The sequence below is a fragment of the Tauraco erythrolophus genome, chromosome 7 (genome assembly GCF_009769465.1).
Source record: "Tauraco erythrolophus isolate bTauEry1 chromosome 7, bTauEry1.pri, whole genome shotgun sequence".
Lineage (NCBI taxonomy): Eukaryota > Metazoa > Chordata > Aves > Musophagiformes > Musophagidae > Tauraco > Tauraco erythrolophus.
In genome coordinates, this window is record NC_141471.1 from 29,130,801 (window position 1) to 29,154,048 (window position 23,248).

A 23,248-nucleotide genomic window follows, 5' to 3' on the forward strand; every position below is an offset into this window, starting at 1 on the left:
GGACTAGGTGCATGGCAGATAGAATTTCTCATCTATTGTCACTGCTCACTAACCTAAAAAAAACATGGAGATATTGACACTATGGTTTCAGTCTTGATCAGACATGCTTTAAAAGTCTATATTAGTTTGTCAAGAATTAAATCTCACTTTGAGAAATGCGTGTACATTAGGAATCTGTAACCAGGTCAACTTGCAAACAGTGTGCAAGTTGCAAATGAAGGAAACTACAGAATGAAAGAAAAATCACCTCCACTTCACTGTATAAACAATGTTCTCATAGAGCATTGCTCAAGTAATAAATCTTTATATTTACCAAACTTGCATGTAATAGAAATAGATGTCCAGCTGATAAGAGTTTAGTTTTTAGCTTCATTTATGGCCCTATCACTATCCACAGAACTTGGAATGTAATAAATGATTCCAAGAAGTAGATCAACTAAATTATAGTTTAATGCAATAGTGCTGACTATAGTGGAGGAGTGATTATGCTGTGCCCGAACACTCCTGCTGGCTAGTCATTAGAGGAAGGGACATTGGATTATTTTCTGAGCATCTAGTTCTGAAGTCCTTGCTGAATCACAACACTTTTTTTAGGGGGGGAGGGGAAATTTTATTGTGTTAGTACAGGGACTATAGCTTGAAAAGAAACAGTCCATTAGAGGGAAATACAAAGTAATAAACGGGCTTGATTTCTCCTTTAAACATGGATACGTTAAAGGCCAAAGCAAGACATTTTTCACTTTAGAGACGGAATAAAAAAAATTGTGTATAACTTTCAGAAAATTGCAGATGCAGTTACTTATTCTCTTTTTCATCCCATCTCTTTTGTCTTTTTAATAAAAGCTATATTTCACTCTGCTTTAAACAAAATCATTACATAGTAGTAATTCCTGTTTGGTAATAACTTTGTTTTGTCTAGTAGCCAACTTCATGATGCAGTGTTATGGAAGGTGTGTGCATATCACAAAAAGTCCCTGTCCCAAGGATTTGTCATCTTGCACAAATCAAGCAAAATGAAAGATTGTAGAGGGTTTTTTCTTTTTAAAAATAAAGTTGGAGTGGTTATTGCCTAAACGGCAACCTGGTGTACGTGTTCCAGGGAGAAGAATTTTGGGAATTGTCTTGAAAACTTGTATAAATTCTGTTCTGTGATTTTTTTTATTTTTTTTTTCCCCACACATGGCTGATGGCATCTGGGTGTTCATCAGAGAAAGCAGATGATGTCATCTTCATGGGTACATTGGAAAAGAAAAATAGCAGCAGTATAAATGGTGAAGGCTTCTTCAGGGTAAGGAAGTAATGCGGAAAGTGTGGCAGTGAGGCGTAGTCAGAAAAAGAGCTCAGAATGATTTTGGCATCAGCAATAATTTGGTAGTTGAGTTATCTGGAGCAGATCTTCATGGTTGTAGCTAAAAAGATGCCTGTGCCATGCAGAGGGACAACTTGTAGAGACTGGTGGTGACTACAGATTTTTGTGCATTACATAGACACCTTTTATTCACTGTATGAACCGATGCAGTGAGTTGCCAGCCCTCACGGATTTAAAACCATTTTTCTCAATCTGACTGTCATCTCAGCAGAAGGTTTGAGACCTGTCCATTGCATGGGCTTTGGATTATCATGCCCCAGACTAGCACATGCTTGAGCTTCGCATACTGGCTTTTTGGACTGAATTGTTACCAGTGAAGGTTTTTTTTTTTTATCAGCCATTATATTAGGGCCATTACTGTCATTTAAAGTACAGGAAACTCAATTAGTTACACTAATTGTTACTAATTTTTCTCCAAGTCATAGTCACAGTATTTTCAAGGGCAAATAGGCCTAAGATTTTGCTTTGAAAAGAGATGGAGAACATCTATATGGTTTCTTCTGCTGGCTGGTCTGCAGGGTTGGTGACCAGCTGCTTGTGGGGATGGGAACTGCTCAAGCTGCTCCAACTGGTGTCAGGTATCCCTGTGGTGATAACATGCGAGACTGTATTTGAGGTTTTGGCCAGATGGTGTCAGTTATAGAACCAACAACCAAACTCAGGAAATACAGAAGTTAAGGCTTGATTACACTGTGTTAACTGTTTATCCATACACATCATATTAACGGCTCTAATTAATGACAACAGGCTATTTTAAACCAGAAATGTTTAAGATGTTACTGTACTTTGCTTTCTGTGCTTAAAAATGATCTTCGCCTTATGTTACAGATTCTTTGCTCTAATGTCTTTGAACTTAAAATTGCAGAAATTTAATTGAATTTGCCTCGTATTTCAAAAGTGGATTAGTCTTTGAATTTTTAGTTCAGATTTGCTCTCCCTAAACCACAGTGTGTGAGAACATACGCGTTATATTGAAAGCTGCTGTATTTCTCCTCTGCTACTCAAAGGAAATGTTGAATAGTTGTAACTGAGGTAATCTGATCTCTCAGTAACTGATACAGAGTTTGTCTTCCAGAATTATTTTTTGATTCATTTAGGTTTTATTTGCATGCTTTTTGTTTGGTTGGTAAAATGCCTTTAGGCAGGACAACTTTTATAGACAAAGGTAATATCTCCTATTAACCATGAGTATTGTTAGGCAAACTAGACTAACTTTTTGGAGACACTAGGCCTTCTTCAGGTGTGAAAATGAAAGCTGCTGCTGCTGCTCCTCAGCCAGATAGCATCTGAGACAGTTGCTCAAAATGTAGGTAAGCCATCCTGTCCTGGGAAGAAAAGAGGTTTGATGCTTTTGAAAGGAGAGAAAGAGCTAGTGAGGGTGGGAGGAAAGGTGATAGGGACCCAGATTTTTATGGGAGGGAGAGGTTAGTAGGGAATGGAGATTTAAATTGCTGTAAAACAAAGATCTTTCTTGAGGCCATGATTTTTAATGTCTGTCAGAGAAAATAACAGATACTACTTATGAACTATGTGCAAACCTGTAGTCAACTCCAGACAGTCATTTTGCACTCATATTCAATTTTCAAAGCTTAATTGCTTCTGATTTTAGGCTTACAGGACTTCTGTGACCCAAAGCCTAATATTTCTGTCTACTTTAGTTGGTCTAAGCAGATATGTTACTTTGTCCTGCCTGAGTTCTTGGACCTTTACAACTACAGCAAACTACCACTTCAGTTATTTTTAGAAGTTGCTTGTTATTTGTCCATACTCTAACTGACAGATGTTTATTTTATTTTGCTAGTTGTCTGAGAGCATGTGTAGGAATATTAAGAAGTCATCTTGGATATTTCCCTCTTCACTCTTTCTTAACCACCATTTTACATTTAACACAGTCTGCTATTTGGATTCTCCTGCAGGTTAGGCTTGTTTATCAGCGAGATAAGTAGACAGAATTGATATTATCCCAAAGATAGGTCGATTGTATCATTACTGGGCCCAAAGCAAAACATGCACTTAAACTGGCAAGTTGAGCTTATTTAAAGTGCCAGCCCAATTTAACTTTTCTTGCATTTGTGCTAAATGCAGCACTTGTATTTGTGTGTTGTTTCCAAGCCAATTATTCGCATACGTTTAAAAGCAATCAGATCTGGTCTGTTAGGTTAAGATAATATGAGCATAAATGCACATTCTTACAAATAAGCTTCCCAAAAATAGAAAGTAGAAAAACAAATGTAGTGTGAAATGCTATGTAAAACACAGGCATGGCATAATTAGCAAAGGACAGTAGAAATGCTGTTTGTTAGGAATTGCATAGTAACAGTCAATTAATTTCTCACAACGGGAAACAGCAAAGCATTTAACAAACAAACATCATCTGTCTCTACAGCATAAAGGCCATACAAAGAATCACAAAACTAAGACAATTAATAGATCGTAAGTCACGAATTAAAACACCAGAAGGGAATAACTGCATATTCTTTGCAAAGAAATCTATCTCTGTACATATTAATAATCGATAAATTTTAATTTTTTTAAATAGTACACGAATTATGTTATTTTATAAAACAAGCACACAGACAAAGCACAGCTAGTTATTTATGTTATGGTAAATAACATGTACAGTGTAATTGTGGTCTTCATAACCTAGGCGTAGCCATCGTTATTCAAAGTAACTGTAAAAAACTCAGGTAATCAGTTCAAAGTTAGCTAGTAAGGATATGATTAATGTTTCTTCCCTTCCTTTTCCTCAGTACTGGGATAATGGAAGTGATCTAAGTTGGATAAACAGAGAAGCACAGGAGTGTTGTGTTAGGTGCAGAAAGGAAGCTGTTATAAACAAATCAAGACCTCAAGCTCTTGTAATAAATTCAAATCTTACGATAGAACATTTAACACTTCTACTTAAATACCTTGAATTGCCCCCAGAAGCTTCGGTGACCACGTAAACTCACTTGGCTCCCATTTAGGTACTTTTATTGAATTCCTTGTATTGGATCATGTGATACCTGCGACAAGCTTATTTTCACTATATAGGCAGTAAACCGTTCTCCTCCTATAGTGGGCTTAATCTTGCATCACTAAAGTTAATTACTTTTCATAGGACCAGGATCCAACCCTATGAGAGCATACACGGGTGTTTTAAGAGTAACACAAGGGAAGAAATAACATTATCTGGAAATGTTCTGTTATCTGGAATTTCTGGCTTACTTTTCCGCAGCTTTTCCAAACATCACATGTCAGGACTGTTGGGAAAGGTACAGCTTTCCTTTTAGTTCCCCAGAGCATGTGGGGATCTGCTTAGCAATTTTTTGAATTTGGGTTATTTTGAGAAAGGCTGATGCCAAATAGATATTCAGTAGATTTTTAATAGATGTGCTAAGTTGGCTAGTGATACCATGGGTTTTGATGGTGCTGCTTTTTACTCTTATTTACTTAGTGTTTTGAAGGTCCTGTTACAAAGCATGCGTAACTTGGTATTACTCCTCGGGTTATTTGGAAAAAAAGCAAATCCTTCCCACTTCTCTTTCCCCACCCAACAAAGAAAAAAAACAAAAGAAAGAAAAAAATATTGAGCCTCCTTTAAAATAAAGAGATGCAGGCTAATATAAATCGATTCCAGAAACAGTGGATAAGGAGGGAGCAGGAAGAGAGGGGAGAACAGCTTAACTCTGCATTGCCTCTTTACCCACAGAGCAATGTTGCCAACAAGAATATGGACTTGCTGGAAATTAAGTAAACTGATCCTTTTCAGAGCACAAAAACAGTAAAATAAATATGTTTGAGTTGCTGGGTTTTTCAGTGTTTTTTTATATCTACTTCTGGGCCAACGCAGCGACGCAGCATTCGTTAGTCACGGCAGTCTAGTCCGGCAGTCGGACACAGGGTGTAAAGGCTGAATCTAGTGGCGCTGCGTTCAGATATGCACATGCAAACCTCGTCCAGCAGTTACAGATTAACTCTGCTGGTTTGCCTTTGGTTTGCATGTTTACAACTGTTTTTTCCTTCTGCAATGTTTTAAGACATTTGTCCACTGTAGAAATACTTTAAGTGTAATACTGAGGAGCAGTGAATGCAAATTGTGAATGCCCCAAAACACTTGGTAATAAGAATTGAAAATGTACAGATATCTTGAAGAGTTATTGAGTCAGATGCAAATGAAATTTAGGGTATGCACAATGTGACATTTCATACTAAATCCCAGGCTGCAATTTTAAAAAGGACTTTGAATTCTATTGGACGTGCATGAAGTGATTTTTTTTTTTCTAAATTCCCCTACTTCATTTTTAGCAGAGCTCTAATAATTTTTTTCTCCATGGGGATACTACTCTGTCATAGCAACTTTAAAACGCCAGCGGCTTCTGCTGCAAAGAATTTTAAAGAAACATTCTACTTAGGGATAATTTCAAAGGAAGGGGAACAATTTGAAAACAACCCTTCATATATGCCCCTGGAGATACCCATCACAAATACTTAACATAAAATGGCTGACTTCTAGCGCCAAAGACATGGTGCTTTTTGATTGGTATATTTGCATATTAAAACTTTGTGCAATAAAGGGTGTTGCAATATGTGTGGTAAGTGATGAAATTTTAGAGCTCAGTGAATTGCTGATTTTTAGTTAATCTACAATATATGTCCGTCAGTGTTCACACTCCCCCTCTTTCTGAGGCACAGCCTATTACTGGCTTCAAGTGCCATTCTGATAACATGCTTCTGTTTAAAAAAAGAGGAGAGATAATTTGTGGATAATGGGAGAATAATCCATTGAGGCTTTGCCCAAGAGGCTTCCACTTAAGGTGCAGATAGGACTGATGAGTTCATTGAACAGGTCACTGCACCTGAGTCACTCCAGCCACTTGTCTGATTTCTTGGGGTTGGAACTAGATGATCTTTGAGGTCCTTTCCAGCCCTAACCATTCTGCGATTCTATGATTTGATTCATTTCACTAAGCTGGTGAAAAACAAGTCACATCTCCTCCCTCCCACCCCACCTTATGCTTTGGGGTTTCCTGCCTGCTTAATAACTGAACTCTGTTGCCCAGCAACAGATGAACAGCAGTCAGTTTGAAGGACCGTCTCTTTTAGTGTGGTCTTACCTTGGCTTAGCTGTCTTAAAACTACAGGCTAGGAATGACTGCATGGTACATAATTTATACGAAACAGAATCATGTTACTTCAGGTAAATACTCGTTAAAATCAGCTTGAGATACCGTTCCGAGGTCATGTGTTTTGAGTTTCAGTAAAATGCAAGATGTTCTGCTGCCGTTCAACAAATGTTTGAGCAAAGATGGAGCATAGTAACAGGAGTGTAGAAAGGAAGTGCCATACTGAGACAAAAATGCATAGAAGAGCTTCGCTAAGAGCAAAATAAAACAAAAGGTACTGAATGAAGAGGTGGCTTTTTGTTCCACTAGCGGTAGCCCTCAGAGGACAATATTGCCTCAAGTGAAGCCAATTTAAGCAATGTCTGATAGTCCAAAGGAACACGGTCTTCCCAAATGTTTGATTCCCATTTGCCTTAACTTTTTACATGGGCCCAAGCAGCAATATTGTACATTTTTCTGTTGTACCATAAATAAATAAATAGTTTAAATTAAACATTTAATCCTTTCAAAACTAGTAGCTTCGTGTTTGCATGCTTCATTAGACTGAAGAGACTTCAAACATAAATTGATCACTAAGCAAATGTTTTATTAGTTAATGGGAGCTTGCAGACAGTGTTTGCTGATTCTGTGCACTAGTTACTTCACCTCTCTAATCTCTACGATGTGCTGTGATAAAATCAGCCCATGCCAGTTCTCTGAAACAGCGCAATTTGGTGAGAAGAATCAATGAGAATGTGCAGAAGCCAGTTGGCCACTGATCTAGTGCTGGAGAAAGGAGGTCTCTGTGCAAACTGAGTGATGAGTGTCTTTGTGAAATTGGAAAGTGAAACCTGTCCAGGATGGTGACGTCGCATAACCGAGACTAAAGTCTTCACATGCAGCTATGTTACAAAGGCACTGTGAATTTTTGCTTTCCTCTGCTGTCCTATATATTGTGAGTTCAGCCCCTCAGTCTTGTCTCAGAGCTTCTTAACTTCCACTCACAGTGCCTATTTCTAGACTTGCCTTTCAGAACAAACTTTTATCAGTAACTGCTCGCGTGGAGAAAAATAAAAACTCTATCACCTTATCATTATCAATAAAATAATGCAGATATAAAACACATCCTGATTTTCTACATAGCCATTGCTCTAAAGTACTCCATGTCCTGAATGTTGCAATCCCTGATAGAAGATCAATAAAAAGGGAAAGAGAGGATAAGCGTTATACAATATGGAAAATCGTCCATTGCAGTAAGAAGAAAGTGATGTTGCTTTGCTATGTATATCCATTTATTGATAATATTAGTGTTGTAGTACTGAGACTAGTCTGTTGTCTCTTGAAATTATCTCTTTCAATTGTCCACATTGAAAAGGACTTTTATGAGGGGTTTTTGTAATGGAAAACATGTTGTAACTTTTGAATCTGGTGGTATTATACTCTTTCAAATGTCAGTATCAGCGTTGTCACTTTCAAATTTATGGGATTGAGAACAAAGGGGTCATGTAATTTAAAGGGTTTTAATCCTGAATTATATCAGTCAGAACTCAACCTTAAAATATAATAATCTAAGTGGGAGGGATTTTACTTGCTTGGGATTTTACTTGCTTGGGATTTTACTGCTTTTCATAGTAAATGACATGTATCTAGCTTGTTTAAAACATTTATCAAGATTTACTTCCTAACAAGGGTTATGATGGTATCCAGTTGATTCCATACTGCCAGGGTATTTTATCAAAGTGGGAACTGAATCCAAACACATTCCTCTCACCCCTTGAAATACTCTTAGGTCTGCTTATTTGTGATTGTGATCCTATTTTTCATCTAGGACTTTGCAGGTTGTGCCTTGCACTTTGTCACAAAATCCCTGTCAATCTTAAATAGTTGGGATTTCAGAAAAGGTACTTTATAGCCGTGTGATACCAGTACAAATTCTTAGACCTGCTAAATGACTAACACAATGACTGCTGTATATGCATAGTGCATTTTGGTGTTCGTGAAAGTATATTGATTGTGGTTAGTTTTTATTTTACATGTCTAAAAGTCTAAATTTAGCTTTCTTTTGAAGCAGCTATGTATGAAGAATATATATATATATTTGAAAATGTTGCTTAAAAAAAGTTTTGAAATCTTATTTTGATTTTCAACCTTAGTTTACATGCTCCTTACTAACTTTCTTTGAGCCCTTAAGGAATGTCATCTGATTTATCTTATTAACATTGCTGTAGTAGCAGGTCTTCTGTCTGAGTGAATTGGAAAGTATTATCAAAATGAAAAACTACAAAAGAAGCTTCATAATACTCTGTATGGTTAAAACAACTTTCTTTAATTTTCATCCTAAAGCTGATTCTGCATTTCTTTTAATTAAAAACTTCTAGACTAGGTAATGTTCTTGATGAAACATTTATAGATTATAAAGACTAGACTTTATTTGAGTTTCTAATTCTCCCATCTAGAAGTATTCAGTTGCCATAAGAAAATGGTGACATGAGATATGCACACATAATTTAATAGACGTTAAATGGATTTTTCTTTAAAAACTTGTAATGGTTTCTCCCCTGCACCCTCTCCCCTGATGAGCTCAAGTGAGATGTTTTCCTGCTGATACAAGGCCTAGGCCCACCTGTGATTGAAAAAAAACGATTCAAAGGAGGAAACAGCCAGCAAATAAGTAACTTTGCCTCTTTATAGAAACACTGGAGGGCTTGGAGGAGACAAGGATCCTGGAACTCTTTCAAGTAGTCATTATTATGAGGAGATCTAGTGCAATGAGAAATGACTTTTTCAAGAAACTGGAAAAAAAAAACTTAATATAGGTGCAATATGTAGGTCCACTCATTCCCTCCTTCTTCCCTGCCCTGCTCCTTGTATGTCAGTTATTCTGAAAACACTCAAAAAAGAAAAGTTACTGAGAGTGAGAATTACACTGCTGTTTCTGGGAGGGCTGGAATTGTTGCAGTCCTGACTCCTGGAGGTTTTTCCTCGTGATTTATTGCAAAATCTGGCTGAAGGTTTTTCTACAATTGGAAGCTAATTTCTGTCTGCACAGCTGCCTTTTCCGTGAAATCTGTGAAGATCTAATAATTTTTGAGACTTACATCCTTGTGTTGTTTGGTTGAAATCAGTTGCTTCTTCCTCCTGGAAGACCAGGCTAAATGATGGGCTGTTGTGTGCGTTATGTTGAACACTGCTCTGTGTGCTTTTCTCATTCTTAATCTGGCCTGAAAATTTCTGGGAACTACTTGGGGAAAATTTTAAACACCGTCTCTTGACTGGATGGCAGTGTTTAGAGAAGTGCATGTAATTCAAATACCTGAATTTCAGAAACACTTGGTATTAGAGGAAGGGCTGGGGAGCATCACCACATTCAGGACCATTGACCTGGATTTGGTGGGTGCCGTAACGAATTGAAGTCTTCTCTCTGCTGCTTTGCATGGCCTTCAGACAGCCTGTGGCTTCCCTGTCTTCTCAAGTAACAAAATTGAAAATCCGAAGTAGGGCAGGATTCATTTCTTGGGATAAATGTGTACACTAGAGTAAAAATCAACTGGATTCAAATTGTGAACCATTGCTCCTAGAAGATATGAATTTTCAATGCTTACACTATTTATACTCCAGTCTTCCCAAAGTGAACATGCTGTATGACAGTTACTAAGGAGTAACATCTAAAATGAAACTAGTAGTTTTACTTCAAGAAGTTCAAAAGTCGTGCTGAATTTAGCTGCCTCAAACACTTTAAAAACTAAACAAAATAAAAACCTGGAAGTGACACAATAACTTGTGACAGGAGCTGCAGTAAGACCATTATAAATCCTTATTTTTCTTAGTCAGAACTTCCCTACAGAAAAAACAAAAAAGCAAACAAAAAAGGCCTTAAACAAATCAGTTCTGTACTATGGAATATAAGGTTTTCAGAATGAAAGCAAGCAGTCTTCTCATTGAATTTGGAAAGTATTTTTTGCAGATAAACATTCACCTTCTCTTCGTCTTTCACAGTGTCTTTTTTTTTGTTTATAGAAAATATTTTAAAAAGCCTTTAAAAACAATTTACAAATCTGTGAACCTTTTCATATGGAGTGTATTGACTTATGAAGCCAAATCTATCAACTAGTTTATTCTCAAAATATGGAGAATTTTCTAACAAATACATAAAAGATATTGAGTGTTGTTAATTTGTTATCCTGAGTTATTACTCTCAGACTACATCAAAAAGCAACACATACATAAAATTTACTTGTAATAATTCAAAAAAGCTGCAGTGATACATGTAGTCTAAAAGCAATCCTCATTTTGCAACACAAAATCACACGTTTTCCAACTCCTAAGGTAAAATGAAAAGTAAGGTAGACTAAGTTTTTTTGTTTTTTTCCTCTTTTTCTGTGCTAAAAATTGTAATATGCTGAAGCATTGTATAATGTCTAGTCTATACCTAACCTGGTGTTTCTATCTAGCTCAAGTACAGTAGGGATAAAGGCAAAATAAATGAAATGGTGATAGTGAAGCCACAGCAATATTTTAAGAAAATTCCTTAATGGAATGCAGCTTTTTTTTTTTGCATTACTGGAAATGAGTGAATTTAAACACCTTGAAGGAGTTCGTTCTCGTTTTTGCGTCAATCAACATTAACTTAAGGAAAACTCCTGAATATTTTCACTTGAAAAAAATGACCAGTTTTCAGCTACATCCATTTATTTCTGGCTGAGGACATCAAATAAATTCATGTAGCCAAATAACTAAAAACCCAAAATCTGACGAACCATTCACTATTTTTGAAGTCTAAAGTTAACTTAGCTGTAAAGTATTTCCTGGACTCATACAGAAGTTGTGCGTTGCAAGTTGTACTAAACATGTCTTTCATCCAAATTACATATTATGACTTAATTCGCTGCACTTTGACTGTAATGAGATTGTTTTATTTCGTATATTGTAGAGAAATGTATGGTCTTGGAGAGCAAGTGATCAGAGTTGATTGATATTTGTCTTGATGAAGGAAATTATGATTTTTAAATTATTGTGTTAATTTAAATCAATAGCAACAACAATAATAACTATGATGATGAGTTATTCTGTCACTGAATATGATATTTCACAGTTTCAGTAGTGATCGACTGGTGAGCAGTATCTTGGTTTTGTTGTGTTTTTTTTTTAAAGTTGAACATTGCAGTTTCTATTTAATATATCTGCAAACTTGCTGTAGATGGTCATTAAAGTATCTAGAGGAACCCATGTGTTACATGTATGCCTGGGGGAGGGGTTGGTTTTGGTTTTGTTTTATTATTCATAGAGGAACACTGACGTAGAAATCAAAAGCTCAAAGTAAAAAGAAAACACTTGTTTCCAGAATAGTGAAGACTTTTTTAAAAAAAGTCTTTGAAAATTTGGAAGTAGTGTGGTTTGTTTTATTGTGAAAACTCTCGGGAAGAACAATTCAGAGTCGGTGCCATTCTTCCCAGCTGAATGGCACTTGGTTTGTGAAATGGAGCAGCTGCGGTAGTTTTAGCTTGGCTCACAAAACCATTTGCTTTTAATCAAGAACTTCGCATTCTGTGGTGGTTGTTCCTGATGGAGATGGCCAGCTATGCCCTATGAGACAGCTGTAGTATAATTGAGACAGACTATGTGAAGCAAATATAAATGCTGGATGGATGTCTTAAAAGCAGAATATTCACTAAACTGTAACTGAATTTTTAAAAGGATGAGAAGCATTTATACAGGCAAGAATTTACTACACGATGAAAGATTTTATCTGTAGAGATGTTCTTACGTATATTGCATAAACAGGGTTTAAATCTTCAGCATTAGCATTCAGGTTATACAGTGCAATAATCCAGGTTTTGGTGAAGTGTGTATATAACTGCATAATGAGAAATGCCCTACTTTTCCAAATACATTATCATGAATATAGTTGAGGACTCTTTTCTGAAATTTTCTGGGGTGTGTTATATGTCACATGTTTATACATACGCTTGTTTTAAGAAATAATAATGCTTGTATTTTATCGAATAGAGTAGAACGCTACTGGAGGCACCGAAGAGGGGTCATTAATCTTTGGTGGCAGTTATGGCAGTTACTCATTTAGAAAAACTTTTTAAAGCGGGTAAATATTGGGGAAATAAGTGTTCCATCTCGTATAATGTAAAACCTCAGACTGGCAGTTTGTTTTAGAAGGGATTTTTCTAAATAGCAGTGTTTGACTAAACCAAAATATCTTGTTTCGCATCACAAATCAAAAAGTGCTGCCCATATGTTGAAAAAAAAAAAAAAGGTTGAGTTTTAACATTTAGTAGTAATTTTATAGTCACAGTTAATAACTGTTTTGAACTTGGAGTGGCTAGTCATATGTTTCATGCTGAACTACACATTCTTCATATATGTGACAAGTTTGTTATGGATTAATTATACTGATCAAATGTTTCGCTCTCTCCAGATGCGCTATACCATTCTCTTGCTGTCTTTTACATAAAGTTTAGCTTAACTTTAAAAAATACTATGCCCAAGTAATATGAAGATAACAGTCCTTGTGGCAGAACATGATGTTGCTCCTAGATGTTCTCCTTTGTTTTCAAACACTTTGTCCCATTTTATGTTTCCAATGTGTGCAGTCTCAAACCTCTTTGATGCTGACTAATTGGGGGGGGTGGGAGGACAATGTAAAAGGGTTAATCCGTTACACTGGTATTAATGAGTCAGCTGGATCCCTGCCATTCTCTCGTTTCTGGTTCACTTGGCACCGATTAGCACAAATGACACTTAGTTTTGTGGGAAGCAAGCTAGGAGAATGGTAGGTATTGCAGACCTCAGACGGGAACAGCCTGGTCTCAGGTTAATACAGGTAAATAAATCCATGCCATGTGGGTTGAGATAAGAAAATAATCCTGTTTTCCTGCTGGACCCCTGGGAACACTGAGAGTGTTGGTAGGGCTGGGATATTTTAAGCTCACACGTGGTAGATCAAAAGGTGGTCAGGTTGTTTTCTGAATTCCATTCTCTGATATGCTGCTGGGGATTCAAGCTTTGGATATGCTCACCTGACACCCATGCATTAGAAGTAAGATGGTGAAAGAAAGTCATTATTTGCATGTGTCTACTGAGAGCCCATTTCTTAAATCCGACACCTCTTGTGACAAAGTTTTGGAAAGGTTTGATTGGGTGTTAATACAGCAGTAATGTTTCTGTGATCTATCCTGAGCTTTTAATTTCAGATTCTGGGACAGTAATAAAGAGACACTAATTCTAAGATGTATTTCATTTTCATTACTTTTGATTGCAACTATAACTGTAAATTGATTATAGAAGCAGATTAAAAAAATCATGCTTCAGAATACACTTGTAGTCCAGTTGCTTTTTACAATGTTTTTAATTAATTTAGAAACAAATTCAAGCAAGGCAAACTCAGAATCCTTCTCTTACATTTTCATTCAACATATACGCTGAAGTCTAGGTGAAGTTTTGACTCCTGTCCCTTGGCTTGGATCTTCCCATGATTAAGGCAGAGACCCCTGTTCCCACCTCATTCCTTCACTGCAGACATTTCACCTGCACTGATGCCTGAAAGAAAACACATATAGGGTGGCAGCAATATGGGGTGGACCTCAGGTAACTAGGGGAGGGTTGGACTCTCTCTTGTGCCAGGGCATTTTCTTCCTCTCCAAATCTCTTCAGTTGCTGGAATGCTCTTAGAGGCACGCTTGCATCCTACACCTGAAACTCTTCTTGCTGTAGCAGAGCTTTTATTCTGATCACAACCTTTCAGATCAGCTGCCTAGTTTGGTCTAGCCTTCATGTTGGAGAGCAGTGTAGAAATCATGGATTAGGTTGCTTATAGGAGTGTGTAACTTCAGATGTTTTCACTTGGGAACAATTCCTCCCATTTAGTCACAGGATGGAAAGATGCTTCCTTGCGCATGCAGCAGATGTTTGACATAGGTGCCTCCTGGTCACATTTTGGAGAAGCCTATTAGCAATAGCTGTATGAGGAGCACCATCTCCTAACTTAGGGGTCTATGTTCCAGGCGTTCCCCTTTCCCAATAAATTAGCACCAAAACATTCTGTGCGTTTGTACACCACACCTACATTTTAGCAAACTCACAACAGGCACAGTCTTCTAACGTCCAGGTTACTTAGAAAGTTTGAGACTGGCTGGTTTGAGGCCTTTGTTCCTAATTAATCCCTTTGAGGCAGGACAGTAAAGCAAAGGCATTTTTTCTAACCACAGCAGCTTTAAAGTTAAGTATTGTGGGATATCTCAAAGGCTAAATCCTGTACGCTGTCTTCTCTCATGTCTGATGTTACTCATCTGAGAGTTGTTTGGCGAGTAGCGGTTTTCCAAGAGAAGATAATCTGATTTTATCAGCTCGCTGCCACCCAAAAGCAAAGGTGCTACTTTCCTCCACTTCAGTGAATCTTGCTTTGTCCCAACTCTGGTGTTTGCTGGACTTTTGTGAACTGGCTCAATTCCCAGAAAAAAAGATGGGCAGATTTCTGCTGGGTTAATAAGCAGAGTGTCTAATGTTCATCAGAGTCACCGCAAGGGCAGGGCCTTCGAGGGGAGGGGAAGATGAATTCCCCCCCTTAGTGGTGGTGAGTGTTTAGATCAGCTTGCATGGTCTCATACAACGTCATCTTTATCCAGGCAACAATTCAAAATGATTGATCATATTGTATGCAGAAATAGTTGCTCCGCTGGGAAAATCACCTCGTCTTAGGCTAGCTCTATATGTAGCTGGGCTGATCTTTTGCCCCTCCTGAGGGTGGGCCAGTTACTTAATCCTGCTGCAGACCCTACACTCTTGCCATTTCATTTTCTGCAGTTTGTGAACTTTCTTATGGGTTAGCACTGTGCTTTTCTAGTAAGGTGCATTGGCTCGAAGAGGTTGAGTGATGGAGCCAGGTAAGTTAAAAGGGAAGACAGAAATGGGAAATGTGAATGGAAACGCATCCTCGGGCATCTATGAGCTGCTCCATTGTCTCTTAGTGTCTCATCACACAGTACTAATCAGATATCTGATATGGAGCCAGGTCTGCTTACTAAGGTGAGAACAAATTCAGCCACCTGAAACAGTTCTTCTGGGTTAGAGAGTTGAGTGGATGAAACACCCTGAGGAGCCAAGCTAGCCTCAGAACGAACGAGGGGAATGGCAGGAGCAAACAGCTCAGAGCAGAGAGGAAAGAAGGGTCCACCCGTTTTGGCAGCATTGAGTTGGTCTGATGGCAACCATGTACGGTATCTGTTCTGCTGTGGTGCTTGTGTGTGTAGACCCCTAGACACTAAGCCTACTGTCCTTACCTCTTCTCAAAGAAGATACAAAATCATCTTCTAGACAGAGGCTATGTTCTTTGAGGAAGAAGGGAGTGTCATTTTGTGTTTGCGGCTCTGCATTTATTTTCCTTGTAGTTTTTCTTCACATCAGGCTGCATAATGATTGTGAGCAGTAGAGCACAGATAAAGCAGTAACTGCATCATGGAAACTGAATTCTCTCTTGTTTTGTCGAAATCATTACTCTATCGTAGCGACTGCCTATCAGATACAAGAGTTCAGGTCTTTGTGACCTAGAATTTCATCTGCCAGTTTTCAACCAGCTGAATAGGTATCTGGTAACACAACCCTTTGTACATGGAATGAGATGGTTTGTTGGCTTGTTTTATAGGGAGACAGCAGAGTGGCATTGTTGGTCTGCGCTTTTGTCTGAGTACCGAGTTGAAGACAGAGGTGGTAAGGAGTATGGCTAAAATGGGAAAGAATATGATTGTTTCGGGTCTCATCTTTACAAAATTCCTCATACTCAGGGTTCATGTAAATGCATCTTAAACAGAATTTATAGAAATTGCATGACCTTACCTACTTTTTTACTAATATACCTTCAAGAAATTAAATACTTAGATGGATTCTTTGCATTGACCAAGTAAAATTTCAGATTTTTAATAAAATTACTTTGCCCATAGTAATTCTTAAAGCCAGTTTATGGAAGTCCTGAAAGAGCTGTCATCCAGACTAATGCTGTTTGCTTGCAGAGATGGCTTCTTAAACACAGCAGTTTAACTTTGTGTAGTGGCTATTCATTTGTCTGGTTCCCTGGGGCTGACAAAGTAAAAATGAATACAAGTTTCTCATGAGGAGAACACAAAAGACAGAAAACTAGTTGCACTGTTGACTGCTTAGGAAGAAAAGGAAGAAAACTAAAAGTACGTTCAGGAGGGCCTGTTGTGATAGGACAAAGGGTAATGGTTTTAAAATAGAGGGAGGTAGATTCAGATTGGATATTAGGAAAAAATTTTTTACCATGAGAGTTGTAGAACACTGGAACAGGTTGCCTGGAGAGGTGGTGGCTGCTCCATCCCTGGAGACGTTCAAGGCCAGGTTGGACGAGGCCCTGAGCAACCTAGTCTAGTTGGAGATATCCCTGTTCCTTGCAGGAGGGTTGGACTAGATGACCTTTGAAGGTCCCTTCCAGCCCTAACCATTCTATGATTCTATGATTCTATACGTATTAGTCTCTAGTTTCCTATAGCCTACTGATAATAACAAAAAGGAGCGTTTCCTAATATAATAAATTGTTTGGGGTTTTTTGTATGGTTAAGAATTTCGTCAGGGTTTTGATATGTGAGTGCTAGCACACCTTTGAAACTTTACATATTCTTTTGTATGATGTCTAGAGTGGAGACTACATTTAGATCTGAAATACTACCTTCTGTTTTTCACAATGGAAAGCAAGACTGGTGGTATGGTAGGGTGTGTTTCCACAGGACAGCTGAGCCACTTAACCGTCTGAAGAACAGATCATCCTGCTTCTTGCTCCTGGAAGCAGAAATACTTTCCATCATCCTTGTGCCAGCCTGGGGCTCATTTGACATCTCTGATTTAGCTCGCTTAACTGGCAGGAAACTAACCCAGCAAGAACAGGAGTATGTATTTGTCTTTTTTAGAATCATAGAATCATAGAATCGTTAGGGCTGGAAGGGACCTTCAAAGGTCATCTAGTCCAACCCCCCTGCAAGGAACAGGGATATCTCCAACTAGATCAGGTTGCTCAGGGCCTCATCCACCGGGCCTTGAACGTCTCCAGGGATGGAGCATCCACCACCTCTCTGGGCAACCTGTTCCAGTGTTCTACAACTCTCATGGTAAAAAATTTTTTCCTAATATCCAACCTGAATCTACCTCCCTCTATTTTAAAACCATTACCCCTTGTCCTATCACAACAGGCCCTCCTGAACAGCCTCTCCCCATCTTTCTTGTAGGCCCCCTTGAGGTACTGGAAGACCGCTATAAGGTCACCCCGGAGCCTCCTCTTCTCCAGGCTGAACAGCCCCAACTCTTTCAGCCTTTTTTAACCAGTTCAGTGATCTCAGGTGGCTCGCAAGACCTCAGGAGACTCTGGGAGCTACCACGAAGAAAACAACAGGAGCACCAGGGCTGAGGGGAGAGGCAGGACTGCACCTTTTGGCAGCACTGAGCTGGTAGCCTGACTCAGCCATGTTGTGAAAACTCACCCTTAGGTAACAGTGTTCACACTACAGGTTGACTGACAGTTCTTCAAATAGTAGCCAGAAGGGAGTTACCAGATGTGCGTGGTTTGTTTTTGTAGGGTGGCCCTGTCTGTTTTCAGTGTGTTCTGTTTTGAAACCCATACTTACTCTATTCTAATCATGTTATTGCATGAAAACGTTACGCAGAAAAATGACATGTGCAGAGCAGACTTGTTTGGAAACTTGACGTTGAGCAAGTGGGTAAGGAGCCATAGAACCTGGAAAATTTTGTACTTCAGCCTCTGGGGCAATCTGCCCATTGGATTTTGGGGAATTCAGGAACCTTTGTGCTTCTGGTCTGCTGAACATTGCAAGCTCAAAAGCCTGAGACCACGAGTGATCCTTCAACTTTGAACATCAGGAGGTTTTTCTCAGAAGATCTGGTAGCCCCTGTTAACGTAGCTGACACATCACCATGGATCCTGAGTGCCCATAAGCCTGGAGTTCCCTTGAAACCCTGACTGCAGAGTTTGAAACCCGCTGCAGCTTACCCCCCTGGTTCCCCAAAGCCTCTGGTGAAGTGGGTGGTTGCCATCCCAGGAAACCAGAAATATTTTTTTGAAAACTACTTGTCTACCTTTGTGCTCTTGAAGCTGGCATGATCCTACGTGGGTGTGGTGGTGGGGTTTTTTTGACAAATTGAAATGTTTTGATTTCAGCTGGAAAATGCCGTTGATGTGCAGAGTTTAGGGAACAGACTGATGTATGGTGTGGACATAACTTGGCATAAATGATCATAGCCCTCATTCAATTCCACACCATCAACAGCTGATGATAAAAGTTAAACCAGCTGTGACCTTCATTTTTTCCATGCATCATAAGATCTGATACGAAGTCCTGGCAGGCTTTTTTTTTTTTTAAGAATTATTCAAATACTGCACAATTATAATTTTTTTTCTCTTTGCTTTGTGGACAGTGTTAACGTCACTTTTTGGTGTACAGCCAAAAACATATCAACTGTACTTTCACATCTATTGCCCTTGTGTCTTTGTAAATTGATATTTAACATGGTGGGGCTTTTTTAGACTTTGTAAACAAAATTTCTCTGTTCAGAATTCTCTCTCTCTTCCCGCTCCAAAAACCCCCGACTTCTGCCCTCCTCTTCGGATACTTTTAAAGAATTCTGCTAGTGTTTTTTTGTGGTGATACTTCAGGTTTTTTTCACTAGCAGAACTCTACTGCTATGTCTGGTTAATGTGAAAGTGCAATTGAAGATCCAAACAGTGGTTAGAAAGGTTTTAATGTACTGAAGCCAGAAATACTAAAAATCTGTGAATATTTAATGGTATTTATCTCATTACCTTTAAAATCAAGCAATCTAACGATAATATGTTGAAGTGAACATTTCCATGTTGTTTACACACAAGTCGAAATTAAACAAGTTCTGTAGTGTAGTTTCTTCTACAAAGCTGGCTTTAAAATAAAGTTCCTAGAAATACTAAACCAGCTTAAAGCACAAAAGTAATCAGAAAATAACACTTAATCCTTGTTAATCCACATTATTGACCTATGTCCTCTAATAAATAAATAAATAAATAAAATTATGTAGTCCTTTAATCATCTGTGTGGAGCTGGTTATTCATGAGAGACCAGTCTGATCCAAAGGCCAGCTACTGTGCTGGCTTTTGCCATTTCTGAGGACAAGTTGAATGGATATATGTTTTATTTTGTAAGGAGACTGCCTGCTTCTTAATCTGTTTTGTTTGCTTGTTTGTTGGTTTTAGATCCCTTTCCTAAGACAGGTAGATCAGAAGACGGTACTAATACAATGGAATTAACAGTGCAAACCAAAAGTAGTATTTCATGGAGTTATGGAAGCAGAGGTATTTTGTTTGATGTATTGTATGATTTGTTGAGATTGCTTTTGGATGTAGATTTAGTATCTCTTTTTAATATTCAGAACCTTTGTGTAACAATTTTAGGTATATTTATAAACTTGTTACAACACAAAATCCAAACAGAGAGTTTATACTTCATTTTAGAGGAAAACAAAACATGCTGTGTTCAGAAATAGTCTGCAAGCATGTATAAGAAATGAAAAAGCAGCAGTGGATGTAACATAAGGTTTTCTGCTGTGAATTATGTAGTCACAGTGACAGAAGATTGCCAGGCTGCCGTCTAGAAAATAACTTTCAGAAAAATGCAGGGAGGGAAGCTTTTTGAGCCACAGTTTTTGTAAGCCTTCTGACGAAAGCTTAGATATTGTGATTTAACATTCTGCATTGGTGGCTGCATGTCACATAGGCACGTATAACCTGTGTATCAGTGTATCTATATAACTTTGTGTGTGGTGTTTGTGTTTTAAACTAATTCTGTTCAATTTTATTTCAGAATTGAGTGGGGGCTTCCATACCTCTGAGAGGATGATAGCACTTGAAGTATGAAATGATTGTTGCTTTGGAGAAGATTTCTTAGAATTATGTTGCATAAAAGTTACCTTAAATGAGCGTTCTGTCTTATGCATTAATTCTTCCTCCACAAAGTATTAACTCAGATTTCTGATACTTTCAGAGTTTCTAGAAGACATGATAAAAATGTTTCTTAATAACATGAATGCTGTAGGCAGCTGCTCATACATGAAGTGTAGTTATTGGGATGAGGTTGTATATGATCGTCTGCTCATCACAGTGCATCCCACAGCAGCTAGTGGGACAAAGACTTAAGTGGCCCTAAAATGAGTAGACTCAGTGATTGATTTACAAATTTTTTACTGGGGTTTTCCCCTCTTCTTCTTCATTATGTAGAAAATTATTTTTCATTTAAACATACCTGAAATGCTGTCAAGATAGAATAAAACACAGCATTCCTTGGAATAGGAGAAATGATGAAGTTCAGTTTCTCAAGGACCCCCTTGAGGGTCTCCTAGTCCTTCTACCCCGCTACAATAGGCCTGGCTATTTCCCTGCATTATTACAGTGGCCTCACTTGCTTTCATTCCCAGTGACCAACCACAGCAGTATTTGCCAATTGACCTGCTAGCAGGCCAAGAAGAACAGAGTGCAATGGGTTTTTCCTTCAGCAGGGTCATTACTCCTGATCTCTTTTTACTACCCAGCTGCAGATGATTATATTCTGTAAACATGAGAGTCTTCTATTTCTGTGCCAGTTTCAACCACATTTGACAATGTTTTCCTGCATTATCAGGGACAGAAGATTGATCATGTAAATCTAATTCCTTAGGAAACCAGCTTAAATTTGCATTATTTGTTTTCTGACATAATTTGCATTTATGTAGCAAGTTTCATATGCAAACATTAGGCTATCAGCACCTCAATTTTTGACAGCCAAATTGTTTTAATGGATGCTGGACCTGCCTACCTGCAAGTTACATAGTGTAACTGAGAGACTGAGCAGGCAGACCACACTGCAGGTTTTTAAGTGCTAGGGAAATGCTCTTCTGACCTCATCAAAGTGGGCTTCAATGTGCTGTTTTCATTCTGGCCAGGATTGCCTTTAGAGCCACACCACAAATAAAATGGGAGGAGGGGAGTCCTAATCACATAGTTAAATGAGGATAGTGAAATAATCTTAATTTCATATTGAAAAGTTGAGTGTTGAGCCTGTAATCTGAGATAGGTTTTATAGGTTGGTTGAACTAATGGCAAGAAAATGATACTGCTAAAATGTGTTTAAGGGGAGGTTGCTTGCCAGCAGTACTCGTCTGAGCTGTACTATTGTTTTCCACTGCGTTTGTTGTTGTTACTAACGTTTCCCCAAAGCCTTTTACCACTCATCAGGAACTGAAGAGGTAAAGATTTGTATTTTTTTGAGATTAACCTTTTTATCATCCTTCCAAGCAAAATAAGAATATGCAGGAAGGATTTTGAAGACAATTACTGTCATACTCTCATCAAAGGTAAAGCAGATAAGGTTAGGCAAGAGAAATAGAATAAACACAAGCAAATAATATTGTCTTTATCCCCCTCCCTTAGAAAAGCAGAAAGGATCTAGTGGGAGACTGTAACCATGGAAGAAAATGTAGCTTTCAAACTGCTGCTTCTTTTGCTCTTGTTGCATACCAGACCATCCATATGGCAAAGTTGGATTGTGCCAAGTGTAGACATCTTTCACTACCCAGGAAGCAGATTTGAGAGTGAAGAAGAAGGGAATTCTATAAATTAACACTAAACTTCTTCCAAACGTCTAAAAATTTAAGAGACTTCTTGTTTTATTCTTATTTTAAAACAATGTACTTATTCTGTGGGATGATTAAGCTGGTCTAGATGATGATGACAATAAGCTAACACTCAGTGATTATGTAAACAATAAATCTAAAAAAAAAAAAAAAAGAGGCAGTCTGCTTAGGAAACTTTTCTTTTTCAAAAAAGTAAATTAAATAGTTTACTTCCCCAAAAAAGTATGATTCACTTGAGCTTAGAAGGTTGCATTTGTTGTGATATGAAGAGGAGGGGCTTAACTAACAGATAAAATGAATGACAGGAAGATTTAAAGGTTCTGTAGGAATGTTGAGAACTGTGACTTAATGCGTGTAAAGACTGCCTATGGCATTTAATCTATACCTTCCAGGCAGTTTTGCAATTTTTTTTTTTTTTGAGACAATGTTCATGATAAATGCTAACATATAATAGATATGCCAGGGACTTATCCACAGAACAGTGTCAATTGGACAAAGGAAGAGTAGGGAATAGTTTTGAGGTTCTCCCTGAGGCGTGGGCACACATGCCCAGATAAGCACGATTGTTGGGTCAGAAGACTTAGAGGAGATACACTTTTCTTGTGTAGCTTTTGTTTTCAACTTCTTTCTTATAAAATGGTTGAAAGTGTCATAAGCCTTTACTTGCATCTGTACTATGTTGATTGCTTCAGTACTAAGGATGTATTGAGTAGCTGATAAGTCATATCACCTGCTTATTCCGATAGTAAAACTAGATAAGAAAGGCATGGCAGCATCTAGGGTAATGAACTCTAGAATGGGATTTCCAAACAGCAAAACGAAAAAGTGAGATCTACTGGAAGATATGCTGTGGTGAGGAGGTTCAGTGTTTTTGTGGGCTACTTAAAACGGGTAGTATGTGCATATAATGGAGGGGAAAGTACTTGCATGGTGTATCACACCAGTAAAATCAAATGAGATGGAACCTCAGCATTTCTTTATGTTTGACGTGGAAGCATTGTAAGTTAAAATGAAAGTAAAATAAAATTTTATCATAGGGAATCCTGGCTCATGGATAAATGAATTCTACAGCTTGTTCTGAACATGACTGTCGACCTGGAGGTAACAAATAGTAGAAGAACAGCTATAACTG

The 23,248-nt window shown here is 38.1% G+C and overlaps 1 protein-coding gene across 4 annotated transcripts in view; it reads left to right on the top strand.

Annotated features, from left to right (window-relative positions):
• UMAD1 (UBAP1-MVB12-associated (UMA) domain containing 1) overlaps positions 1 to 23,248 on the top strand; it is a 79,355-nt gene that overhangs the window by 29,304 nt on the left and 26,803 nt on the right. For 2 of the 4 annotated variants that reach the window (XM_086614602.1, XM_086614605.1), the window contains exon 3: positions 16,103 to 16,167. The exons of the other annotated variants lie outside the window; for them this stretch is intronic. In XM_086614602.1, coding sequence (XP_086470728.1) covers positions 16,103 to 16,167 — 65 coding nt within the window. The remainder of the gene's footprint in view (positions 1 to 16,102; positions 16,168 to 23,248) is intronic. 4 annotated transcript variants of the gene reach the window in all.